Source organism: Aythya marila (assembly GCF_965140915.1).
Source record: "Aythya marila genome assembly, chromosome: 2".
NCBI classification, from domain to species: domain Eukaryota; kingdom Metazoa; phylum Chordata; class Aves; order Anseriformes; family Anatidae; genus Aythya; species Aythya marila.
The window spans coordinates 87,108,133-87,121,533 of NC_139043.1; the positions used below are offsets into that span (position 1 = coordinate 87,108,133).

The window sequence follows — 13,401 nt, forward strand, 5'->3', positions numbered from 1 at the left end:
TCGGTTTATTTTCATGATCTGAAGCTGTCCCAAAGCAATTTGCATTGAGTCATGGTGATTGGCAGGTGGCAATAGAGCAGTAAACATGCACAAAAACTTTATTTAGAAGACAGCACTTTTACAAGCCTGAGCAAAATACACAGCTCATTTCTGGCACTCTCAACTGTCAACATGTAATCCTTACACAATACAAGCTTTTACTCAAGGTACAAATAAAGAGACTAACTCCTCTTCTTTTAACCCTCTAATAATGTGAACTTTAAAAAATCTGCATTAGAAGATACGAGATAATACAAAGATGAAGTCAGTTTTCATAATGATATAAGATAGGAAGCTTTCTAATTCACTATCTGTTTTAATACATTTGAACACTTTTGATATTTTTCCCATCCTTATACAGTGAACAAATTAACAGTCATGTTCCTCCTTAAGCAAGATGAATTTTAGAAACACCAGTAGCTAAGATGGTAGGAAAACACCTACTGAATGCCTTCCCAAGAGGCACAGTGCTGAAGTGTATCAACACTGCTCTTACCAAATGCCCTAAGTGAAGTAGCATACCCAATATTGTAAACAAGGTAATAGCAAATGACTATGGAAACCTAAACCTGTAGGTAAATAAAAAGGAGGGTCATGGCCACAGCCTTGAGGCACAGCCTTAATTTTTCCCTGACTACACACCTTTAATCATCTTTCAGTGCTCCTTAAAAACAAAACCTTTTATTTTCCTACTGTTAAGTGCCTGAGGGTGCCACTTAGATGCCAGCATACAGGAACGTACTGCCATACAGCGCTGTGTTTGCCACAGGTAGCACTGCAAAGAAAGATTTCTCTGAAAGATGCATGTCTGCCTGTCCAGAATGAATAACTAACTCTGTACACTGGGGAGCTTCTTCCTTGCCATTCAGGATCATTAGTGCCTTGACTAGTGAATGCTTATCTGTGTAACTAAAGTCATCATTTCTTTAGAGCATCGACATCTTCAAGGCACAAGTCACTACAATTAGCCAATCCTCTGTATGACCAGTTTCCCCACAATACAAAATTACGTGTAAATCAGAAAAAAAGACAGCTGTGAAGACGCATTTGGAAGTGACTGGAGAATACAATTCTTACCATATTGTTACAGTATATTAAATTTGAGCCAAGACAAGTCAATACACCAAAGATCCAGACGTATCAACTGGAAGTATCAAGGCCAACAGAAGTATCAACTTTGCAGAAATCAAATATGCATTTTGTAACTGACACTGTTTCTTGCATCCTGGCCTATACCTGAAATACCTATGGCCAGTGCACATCCTTTGTAACAACTTAAAAATAGGAATTTATGTACTGCAATTTATAAAGAATCTCTTACAATTAAACGAGGCAATATTTGGAGATCATTCAAAGAGATTTGCACTGGTTCGGAAGATGACCACTCAAGGTAAATGGAGAAAAGGCAGCAGACCTAAAAGTTGTGCTTTCATATCTGCCGCCCTACAAGTCTAACTTGTTTTCCCTGTATTTACACAGTTTTGCATGATAGCCTACCCAAGGAGAGGAACGGGTAATTGTAACAACGATTTGTCACATCTTGTGCCTTGACTAACAAGACCAAGTTTTGAAAGGTGCATGGGTGGGGGATTCAAGATGTTCATGCAACACTGGCAGTCTCTGGAGCTCTTCCTAGTCCGTGCCACACCTGGAGCAGGAAGCGACAAAACCTTGCACTTGTTTTGAGGCACCTGCTCCCCTCAGTGCCCAGGTCACAGTGTGGGAGCACACCTTCAGCAAGGGGTCCTGCAACACTGGTGGGAGGGAGGGCATTTTGCTGGAGAGCTCAGGAGTGGAGCACAGCACAGCGACTGCTGATGCGGCCTGCTGCTTAGGCAGGAAAGGCCACTGCAGTCATTTGGGAGAGACAGACCAAGCAGACGGAGCCCACGCTGGCCTCAAGACACATCCAGACGTAACCTCAAAGCTGCGCCCCCATCCCAGTGGCTTGCTGGCAGTGCTCATGATGACACATCCCATCTTGGGCACAGCCTGGCACACGGCAGTCCCCAGCAGGACACGGTGTCCTAGCAGGGCCACATCCTGGCCTCATCCCTGCCACAGTGCCTGGGGCTGGCCCTGCTCCCTGACATACAGCAAAGGGATTTTTTGGCCGGCCCTTTCCAAGGGTCTGGAATTATGAGTTTACTATAGAGAGAGCCAAAGCTGGCTGAGCTCAAGGTTTTCATTCCTATTTTGGTGGATGTGTATCTAGTACTGGGTACTGCAGTACCAGTTCGTACACGCCTGTATTTTCTTATTATATTTTCTGCGTTAGACTGACACGTAATAGTGGAGAGCAGGATAACTGCATGGAAGAGAAGTGAGATTTTAATGGGTAACACATGAGAGAGCATGTGCCCGTATTTCATTTATTGTATTTTTTTGTATTCCCTTTAATATGAGGGAGGATTAAAAAAGGTATGAAGAAGGAGGTGATAGTAGTTTTCAAAGCAGCATCTTCAGGGATAGACTAAAAAAAGAAAAAAGAAAAAAAAAAGCCTTCTGTATATTTCCCTACAAAGATCAGGAAGTTTGCTGCTTCAAAGAACACAAAATAATCAACTTTCTCCTCAGTTCTTCCTATTCTGATTTTGTTTCAAAAATCTTGTGAAGCATCCTTCCATGTTATCAAGAAATTTCATTCTTTGCTCTCGGATATGAATAACTTTCACCCAGAGACAGCATGGCTTATTTTTGTTATTTGTTTTGAACTTGGTTTTGAAACTTCAGAAAACTGAAAAAAATGCAGATGCTGTCGATAGCACTCTGCTCTAGCTGAGATGGTCTCTTGCCATTACCAAAATGTTTTCTTTATGATACTTGCAAATACCTTGTTAAGCAATTTTGTCAGTTCATTCACATATCATAAATTTGACTCAAAACCTGAAAGTATACTTAATTCACATGTGCAAGGGATTCATCTCAGTGCTGTGCTTGAAAGCTCTGGAGGGACAGATCTATCTGGCGTTTTGCTCTTGTCCCTGTTGTTTTAGAGGCAGATAACGCTTAAGAACATATAGGTATTTTCTGACAAACAAAATGACAACTGCAACTTAACTACAGGTGTAGTTCTATTCATACAAGAAATTTGATACCTTGAGGAGTCGAAAGGCAGTCATCCAGCACGTCCTGCTTTGCTCATCTTCAGCACACAACAACCTCAGTTCCTTTGTTTCATTTCTCACTCTGTTGGGCTATAAAGCATTAGAAGGAATTCAGCTACATTCAGTAGAAAACCAAAACCAATGAAATTTTCCTGTACTGTAAAAGCAGCTACAGTATTCATCTAAGAACTGGTCAGAGAAAGCTCGTATCACCCTGAATTGAAGCTCAAAGGAAGCTGAACATGTTTTGAAAGAAATCACTTTCTCTGATTGATCCAGTAAGATAAACTTCAGTGCCCTAAAATACTCTTGAATGCTTGCAGTTTGTAGGAACAAGGCAGTCAGGCCATTTCAGAACCAGAACCAAGGCATGTACATTTTCTTCTTTAAACTGTGAGAACTTTTATTAGCCCCAGTTGCAAGCTGGAGACCAAAAGCTTCAGTAACTGATCCTAAGCTGCACTGAAGCCTCACAGAATCAGATCTCTCCCTTCCATACCCTCATTTTGTTTTACCATTTTATCATTTTCCCCTAAAGTCATCGCCCTCTCTGGAAAATCTCCTGCAGTTTCAAGTTTTTTCTGCTGTTCATGTTGAGATTTTTACATAGTTCCCCAGCACTGCTGACCATACATGAGTGGCCAATATCTGTAGGGAAGACAATTGCCTTTGTCCAGAACAGCCAAGAAATGCCTACATTGCCATGATGCCGTACTGCAGAGAGAATGACTGGACTTCCCACTGAGTGCTTTCTCAGATGTCTGCTTCCATCAGTTCAAGATCTGTGCTGCAGCCAGTCTCTACTGTGAGACAAACCCATATTGTCTAGCTCTGAAGCAGCTGCTAGGAAGGTGGCTACTTCATTTCTTCATAACACCAGCTCATGGCCTTATTTGCTTGTCAGAAAGAGAGATGGAGATTTGAAGTAATTATTTATTTATTTATTTATTTATTTACTGGCACATCAGTGATAGTACGTAAAAGGAACAGCTATGGATGCAATCTAATCAGGAAAAAGATAGCTTACTCTGCCACACCTTACTCTTCTTCCTCTATGGGCATAAGCTGTGTGAGTATATGCGCATACTAGGGAAAGAGTACCTGTAAGGGAGGCAGTACTGATAATAAGCCTAATGCTAAAATTCCAGACTTCTACCTGATCTGATTGTTCTTGCAAAAAAATACAATCCTATCCATCAGCACAATGGTTCTTTAAATCCTCAAAGACAACTGCTTATTCTTATTTCCATTTTCCATGACAATCCTCTATTTTAAAGAAGAAGACTGCAAACCTCTGGCCTATAGTAATGGTACAATTACACCCGATCAGATCTTGATCCTTGTTGCTATATAGTTTTGGTGCTCACTGGCCACAGAAACTTTGCTGTTCAGTCAGAGTACTAGGAAAAAAAGATTTCATCTGTGAGGTGAACCAAGGCCATCTGACAGGCACACCATGCTTCTGCTCTGAGCTGATCCTGCTCAGAAACTTCCCAATCCAAAGAAGCACCAGACAATGTGCTAAAAGTGTCACATAAAATGATGGCAAGATTCACAGGACATGCCTGCCAAACGAAAGACTTTAAAGATCAGGTCTTCCTGACAGAAATACTTGCAGAGTTTTACACACAAATCCCATTGAGCTGGGCTGGGTCTGAGCTACCAACACCATCCTGCACTCTGGAAGAACTTCACAAGAAGATTTACCTTTATACAAAATCCATACTCTGCAGGTGCATTGTACAACTTCTTGCCTGCTATCAACGAGAAGATATTGCTGTCTTCTAGGTCAGCCAACAACTGCAAATGTCTTGGCTCCTGCGGAAGTAACGGGATACAGTACGTGTAAGAATAAGCTGCTGGAACACCTTGCTGCAAGCTTTGCAGTCTCTAAAGACCAACATCCAACAGAGGGCAGTGTATGAACGCTCTGCTCCTCTCAGACAGCCTGAAGTGGACATTGCACATTGCCTCTCAAGTATCAGCCTCCTATCCGAAGGCGTTTTATACGGGAAGCTGACAAAATACTTATTCAAACACATTGAATTGGAAATGGCATAACCTATTTCATTGCTTCTGGGAAATATGAAAATTAGATAATGCAAAACGTTGTTTAAAGTATCATTTAAAATAAATTCATGAACAACATGTTTAGAGAGTATGATTTCTCTTGCTAACCTTGTTAAGGTGACTTCAGCAACGACAGTTCTGCTGTCTGGCTAGTATGATTTTATTATATAACAATATTACAAAGCTATTGTCATGCACTGAGAGCCCAGGACTTGTTTTCATTCGATCATGGTTTGCTTATCCTTCCCTATGCAATAAAAAGGGGGAACACTTTGTGCAGGTATTTAAAAGAAAGAAAAAAAAAACACACTGTAAAAGAAGAAAATCCTTTCTCATGCTAGTAATGTGCAACTTCTTTTTTAATCTTACCTTTGAAGTTCCTTTTGTAGAGCAATAAAGTCCTGATCTCCTCAAACACACATACAATTTCTTCCATGATTTCCTACCCAGCTCTTTCACATGCAAGAAACCTTGTATTTCAGGGCAGCTACTGGAGTTTAAAAAGTTCTGTTGGAGAGGAAAATGTAAGTGATGATTGTGTCCTACACATTTATCATAAAATTGGCACTGTATTTGCAGAAAAGAGAAGCAAATGGCAAGTCATTTCACAGACTTTGGCCACGGTTTCACATTATGCTTAAAATGACCTATGTGTTTAAACTGATTTACAACCACAATGGATATTCCTTCTCCTCCCCTCACATCTGTCTGGCTAACTCTTCCTGTCACCTCCCTGGTGTCACAACTAGCAATTTTAGTGACGCAAAGCCAGCTGAGCTACTGTTCAAACTGTCCCCAACCCAAGTAGACTTGTCCTGACAGATAAATGAAGTATACCAAGACATCCAGCCTCTGCTCACTTTTGAGGGGAGGTAATTCAACTGCACAGCCAGGAGCACAGGACAGCAGCCCTTCAGTGGCAGCTGCAGGCAGGTTGGTTTGAATACAGACACGAAACAGGAGCCTTAAATAAGGTGTTTCTCAGGCAGAATTCCTCTATTTATTCCAGTGTACATCTCTCTAGTGCTGTAAAAACAATCAGTTCAAGTTTATGCACTGACATTTTCCTGTTTTCTGTGTGGATACTTACATCTCCAAAAGGCTAACCATTTATCTGTATCCCCATTCTACTTGTATTTGGCCCACAGGGACACAAAGTAAACTTATTAATTCTTTGAAGAAAACAATGCCTCGCCACAACAATTCTGCCAACTAGTCTAAATTGGAAGCATTGGCCAAAATCTGCAACTTTATCCAGAAGTTTTAGAATGGGAACAGCCTACTGCAGGATTTCCCACACCAAAGTCCTGTACAGTACACATGCACCTGCCCCAGAACAAGACGTAAGACAGACAAAAGAGTATTTAACTCAAACTGAAACTTGGAGCAGTAAAATAAATGTCAGCAATTAGACTACGCTTCCAGATCCAGAAGTATGTAAGTTAAGTTCTTGACATAATTAGAGAGATCACATATGGAATCATTTGATTTGCAATACGTCAAAGGAAGGAAGTAATAACTATGGTTAGCCAGCTGATGGATTGTTCCCTTGCTGCAGTGGGCTAGATTTTTAAATGACAGAGGGCTTAGTAAATAGGTTAAATACCAAAATCTTAATAAATTCAAATAACAGGAAGAAAAATCCATAAGTGTAGTTGGCCTATATGCCTCTGAAATTTTTGGAAATTGTATTGGTGGACAATGCTAAAATAAAACAAAACCAAAAAACAATGCACTTTCTCAGAGTTCTTAGCTGCATTAAAACGTAACTGTTTTCCATTCTTCCCCCAACATCTTACCTAACGGTTCGGAAGAGAATAGTCACTTTTCCTGCTATTTGTACTACAAACCTACTTCTTAACTGTGAAAGGAAGAGACAAAGGGAGAAAATATTCTCTCCAGAGAGACAGATAAACTATACTCCAGCTAGTTGAACCAACAGTAAACTAAGATGCATGCTTTTTGCATATCTGAGCAAGACTGACACTAGAGAAAACAGACACCACCATCATTAATGCTGTTGTTAAGACTAGAAGTAATAGCTTTTAATGCAGTACATATTTGACATGATGTTTAATGTCCTTTCCTATTTCCTGTGTAATTAAAAAACCAGTGCACTCACTCCATGTCTGAGGTAGCCTCAGATGCAACATGCTTAATGATGACTAGACTGCAGGAAGTTTACCTTCAACAAATTACAACTGTCACTGAAATTATGACAAAATAGTTGTATGGTTTTTAAAAAGAAAAGGGTACTTAATATAAATGCGTTAAGTAAGATTGATATTTACAGTTATACAGTAAACGAAAGAGAATGTATCCATCCTCTTTGCCCAGCTCTCTCGCACTGTTAACCTCCATGAGTCACGCTTTTTCAGGACGGTACCTAACTGAACCTTCCCAGAAGCAAACTCTTATATTTCACAATGCTGTATGGTTTTCCTTTCACTACTGACTAACTTGCACTATGTTCCACATTTTTTCCTCTTCAGAAACGTCTTACTCTTTTATGGAGTCACACTTCTTGTGTAACAAGCAAACTTGAATCTCCACTTATACTGCTGGACAAAGGGTCCAAGGGACCTCTAGTCCTACCAGGCTGTGGAAATGTCTGTTCGTACCACTTTGGGTTCCTGATTACCACCAGATTTTAGATAAAGCAATGGAAAGAGTGCTTGCCCATTCCAAGTGCTTTCTCTCTGTCTGGCCCACTTCCCTGCAGATCATCCAGACCGAGTAAGTAGGCCATGAAGTACTTGCGTGGCAGTATGAGGGAGAGGTTCCTGCTCTATAAGTATTTAACGTGCCATGAAAAGCAGGGTCCCAATTAGGGAAGTACGAGTGCAAAGTTGACCAAGGGCATTTAACTTCGTTGCATGTGACTTTCATTTTTAATTCCAGGAACTGGTTCGATTTTTGTTTCCCAAACGAAAGCGCACGCAAACAGTTTAAACTCTTTTTGGTGAACCTGGAGCCAGTGTTTAATAGATTCTGAAGTGGTTACAGGTCAAAATGAATGCATTAGTTCAAAAGACAGTAGAAACTTGTTTTACTTAAAGAGATAGTCAATGAGTATTTGCAAATATGCAGAATGATAGAAATCAGGCTAAAATCTGTTATTTGTATTTGTACTTTCTTTTTATGTTTGTGCTTTCTGCTTTATGATTTTCCTGCGTTATTCATAGTACTGTCTTCCAGGTATCACTCTATTATACTCTTAATACAGTCCTTAACAATGTGTTTTAATTTGGCCTCCACACATCTGTGAGCTGAGCAAATGACTAAGGTGAAAAAGATTTAGATGATGGGTTTTAGATTGGCATGCTTAAATTTAAGGTTTAAGTGGATGAGACACTGGCCAGGGAGGCAACCCTGCAGCACCATCCTTAGAGGTCAGCCGACTGCACCACAGCTCCTTCATGAGCAAGCATGGAACTGTGCAGTAGCATCAAAACGTCAGTATTAACTCAGGGACGTGCCACTGCCACACAGATTACACAACTCTACCAACATACATACATAAGGTACACACACCTGCAATTTAACCCGGGGAGCTTCAAGCATTTACTCAGGAAACAAATGATACATCTAGATTTCTGTAACTACCTGCACTTACTTCATTTACTTCAAAAAAATACCTGGCATGTCAGACTTGTGTCTGAAGTACAAACTAGGACCTCTACCTGAACTAATGAAAGAAATCAGCAAGGGAATGGCAGCCACTAGCACAAAAACACTAGAGAAGGTGAGAAAGAAAGTTCTTTTGTGTCTTTAAGTGGACAGGACAGCATTACACAGAGGTGGCTGCCACTGGCTTCCTGTAGAGTGGTTACCTGAAAAAGCTGGATAATAATGGAACAAATACTTATGAATATAGCTATGAACACTTCCTGTTTGTAACTTACACCTCAGTGCCCCTGGGTTAGACCTCTGTCAGATATTTTCATCGTTAGTAACATATGCTAACTAACTACGCTGGTCTTTCTCCAATCAGCTATTTCCAGACCACTGAATTCTCCCTTCCTTCCCCTCAACCTCCCCCCTCTGGTTCCAAAACCTTGTGCATATAGATAACTTACAGTACCTGCAAAAGTTGTGACTGGGGAATACTGCCATTTGTTTGCTGGCACCAGGCAACCATTTGCTCAGGAAAGAAATTCTAGAGACAAAAAGAAAAGACAAGTTGAAGTCATGCTATATATTGAACACTTTTATATAGAATCAGTGGAATTTTCTTCCAGTCAATTTTGTGAAATTATCATTCTTAAATCAATTTGGAGATCCCCTTTTAAAGAAAATAATGCTAGAGCTTTCAGGTGAAATTCTTCCTTTCCTTCTGCTCAACAAAAGCCATAAACCACGAGGCAGAATTTGGATTTTTAAGTATCAGGTACACAGTATTTCATAAGTGCATTTTCTCAATGCTTCCTCTTCTCCTAAGGGCTTTTTTTTGATCTCTAACAGCCTTTACTTTCCAGGGAAGGAAAAGAAGAATGATCCTGCAGGTTGGGCGCTCAATGACTCCTTGCTTATTGCACATTCTGCCACCAAATTTCTTGGTTTCCCTCCCCCTCCAGGAAGGCTGTTTGGTGAACAAACTCTTGGTAACGCCACTTGCCATGTGGAAGATGCAGAGCAGGAGAAATAATGAGGTTTCTGTACATCACAGAGGGGTAAACAGGATGAAAAAGCATTAAAAGGAATCCCAGGTGGGGATGCCGCAGGATCTCCAGCAATCACTTTTACCTTTGATTGTACTCTCCTTTTATCCAAAATACAGTTCTTCAGTGCTGCATCTGCCTGAACCTCAAACCTGCTCAGTTCCATCGGAACGCTCCCCATGAATTGCCATTCATGGCCTTTAATTATGAGAAAGAGCTCATGTGTGACTGTTGATGCTTTCACTTGGTTGTTCAACAGTCATTTATACTCAGGACTTCAAACCCTTCAATCTGTCCTTTGCAAAATCTACTCCTGTATGTTGTTATTTCAGGGCAACATAACAGAGCCTGGTATTTTTTCTTGTAATGATCAGTCAGCTACATGTTATAGGAAATGAAATACTAAAAACTTTAAAAGGACATGTGCAATAATTACGCCAGAACACTCTGTGTTGCATTCCCTGCTTCAGATGCTAGATTTGAATAATCTCAAAGCAGACATCTACCTCCTTCTCTCCCATCCTGCCATCACAGAAGAAAATACTGCCTAACACAGAAACAAGGTGCTTCTGAAGAGCTTTTATATTTCAGGCGCTCTATACAGTATCTCATTCATGCTGAATCTTTACATCGCGAAGGTCAGACAGCTGTCTGCTAAACAGATGACTTGACTTCAGTTTTTTTTCCTCCAGTTCTCCTTTTCATTTACCATGTTTAAAAACGCCTATGTAATTCAATATACTGAATTTACTATAGACAACAATTACATTAAATCATTCCTGAGGCATTTAAACATTATCTGAAGCATAAAGACATGCAGAAATGCCTGGCATAAAATAATGACTGACTGTAACAAGATGAATCACAACAAAAATTATTATAGATTAGAACACTCACCACTCTTCGGGCAATATACATTTCAGTCTTTAAGGCATAAAGAGAAGGGCTGAAGAGGAATCACCCTTCTGCCAGGTAGGTTGCACAACGAATTATGAAAGCTAACATTTACAAGCTTCTTTGAGTAGAAACAGTGCCATATGGCAATAACTACTGCAAAAGATAGGAAGCATTTGCATTCTTAAACCCAAAGAATGATTTATTCCCTGACTGCAAGAGCCTGGGACTGAATGCTAAGCATTCTGGGTTTTACTCCCATACTCAGTTATCAATTGAAGTATACCACATTAAACTGATGTGCTAGATGTTATGATACCAAAAATTCTGTAAAGCTGTCAGATGTTCATAGGTTATCACATGGGAAGCTCAAGAGAAGTGCACAATTACAAGCACTCTGTGTACACAAATGTTTCAAGCAGTAAGGCAAGGCATAGGTTCTGAAACAAGCACTAGCAGATGACAAACGTGCTGGGAAGAACACATGCAAGGATGCAGGCTCTGTGCCTTAGTGTCCATGAGGAAAGGAATTAATTTCTCATCTGTGCCAATATCAGCAATGAGTTTTCATGTAACCTCAGGTATCTTTTTCATTCCGGCACCAGAAATGCCAGAGTGACCCAAAATCTGTTCTAACCTAGTTCACTGGATTGTCGCCCCTTCTACTGTCTCGATGGGTTGCACCAACTGACATAGGTTTACATCACTAACTAGCCTGTTCCCACTTAATTGTTTGGATGAAATCTGAAAAATAATCCCCAAATAAGCAACTACACTGGAACCACTACAACATTCTAACCAGTGTTAAGTACAGTTATGATATATAGTACCACTTTTCAAACATGGATAGACATGAGAGGGTGAGTTACTATGATCAGTAAAGAAGACAGAACACACTAGTAAAGCACAGCCATAAGGAAGACAATGTTCAACATGCATAATGACAAACTGGAAATTCCTTGTATGTAACAAGTGCTTCAGGGGTTACACAGAGGCGTTTCCTTTAGTACTACCCCAAGAAATTAAAAGGTTTGGATACTGTATACTATTTGATCAATTTGCATCAAATCAAGTAGCTTTGAAGATAATGAGAAAATTGCACTTCTGCTTGGTTACTTGAAGCAATAAAGATTTGTCTGTATTGGTCACTCTCCAACACAGCAATGGCCATTTTGAAACAACTATATTTGGTAACTCGAAAACACTTGAGGTTTTTAGGCTGGGAACAGAGTCCAAAGAATTTAAACATTGGTTAAAAATTCTTTGGAAAGAATTCTGTTTGTTTTTGTTTTTCTTTATAGATCTTTTAAGACCTAACAGTGCCCAGCACTGTTACTGCAATCCATCCCTCTCTGTGGTGTAAACAGCTAAGTAATAAGACTCACCATGGGATTTTTGAAAAATTCGTATTTTGCGTAATTCTTCCTGAACAAAAATTTACTTTCACTTCCCATTGTGGACTCGACTTGAACTATGAGCTCATGATCTTCCAAGCACCTCTCTGTGGAGAAAGAACATAATGTTAACACATGGTCAACCAGCAGAAGAAGCAAGACCAGCTTCCAAAGAGTACGAGTAAAACAATTCAGTGCAATTCCGCTACCTTTTATGAAGTTAACAAAACATTTTATAGCTTTCAAAACATACTGTCATAAGGTGTTTAAAAGAACTAGAGCTTAAGCATTACAAAGTTTAATGTTACATGGCAGTGTTCATTAAAGTTCTCCTGCATCAGGGCTATGTATGTATGGACTTCTGAGGAAGGGAAGAACAAGATTTTTTGCGCGCCTCACTGCCGGGCAGTAGCTTAAATCATATGCGCTAATCTCTTCCTCGGTATTTGCTGTATCTTGTGGAACTGGAAAGATTTTAGGGGACAAGAAGTTGTGGAAAGGCCACTGTTAGGTCTTGAGCTAGCATGGAAATACAGTGTCCTATTTGACCACACTCTATAAAAATAGTTCATTTCAAGGTGAACTTCAGGCCTTTATTGTAGAAGCTAGACAATGGGGTTTATTATGAAAGAGGTCACAGGATCTACTTTACAGGAATACTGACAGAGACAAATGTTTTGTACACATGACAGGGCAATTTTCTGCTCTAGATTTGGTTACAAGGTAACTCCCCATAACCACTACTTCTTTGGTCAAAAGAATGACACATCAAAGCATGAACAGATAGCTTAACAAATCCAATTCACTGAGGGCAGTTACTCAAAAGAAGGCAACTAGCCTAAGTGTACACTGCTTAATGAAATCATTAGCTTGGCAAATCTTCAAAAGTTTCTAAGAAAATATGTAGGTATTTTTCAGAAGTCTAATAGTCAGAACTTTCATCTCATTTATAATAGGGAATTAAAAATGAGGTCAAACAAAAAATAACTTTCACAAAGCCCTATCCAAACCCCATGCAACTTGCTGGCCAAAGAAGTTCGGATAGTCCCTGCCCTGCTTCCCATTCCTGAGGAATCCTTGCATTTGCATGATTTGAAATGCCAGGCTGCCACCCAGGTTATCTTGGGGTATTTTCTGGATACAGAGCAAGCAGAAATTGGCATCTCCAAAAGCAGCAAGTTCTCGAAAGTCACCTGAATTATTCAACTAGGCAAACTGACATAAGTTCTTTGAAAA

At 40.0% G+C, this 13,401-nt stretch overlaps 1 protein-coding gene across 10 annotated transcripts in view; it reads right to left on the reverse strand.

Annotated features, from left to right (window-relative positions):
• Positions 1-13,401, reverse strand: part of GRB10 (growth factor receptor bound protein 10) — a 150,228-nt gene that overhangs the window by 9,657 nt on the left and 127,170 nt on the right. For all 10 annotated transcript variants that reach the window (XM_082753188.1, XM_082753191.1, XM_082753186.1 and 7 more), the window contains 5 exons: positions 12,157-12,272; positions 9,301-9,375; positions 5,586-5,723; positions 4,854-4,964; positions 3,138-3,236 (listed from right to left, as the gene is read on the reverse strand). In XM_082753188.1, the coding sequence (XP_082609314.1) occupies positions 3,138-3,236; positions 4,854-4,964; positions 5,586-5,723; positions 9,301-9,375; positions 12,157-12,272 (539 nt within the window). The remainder of the gene's footprint in view (positions 1-3,137; positions 3,237-4,853; positions 4,965-5,585; positions 5,724-9,300; positions 9,376-12,156; positions 12,273-13,401) is intronic.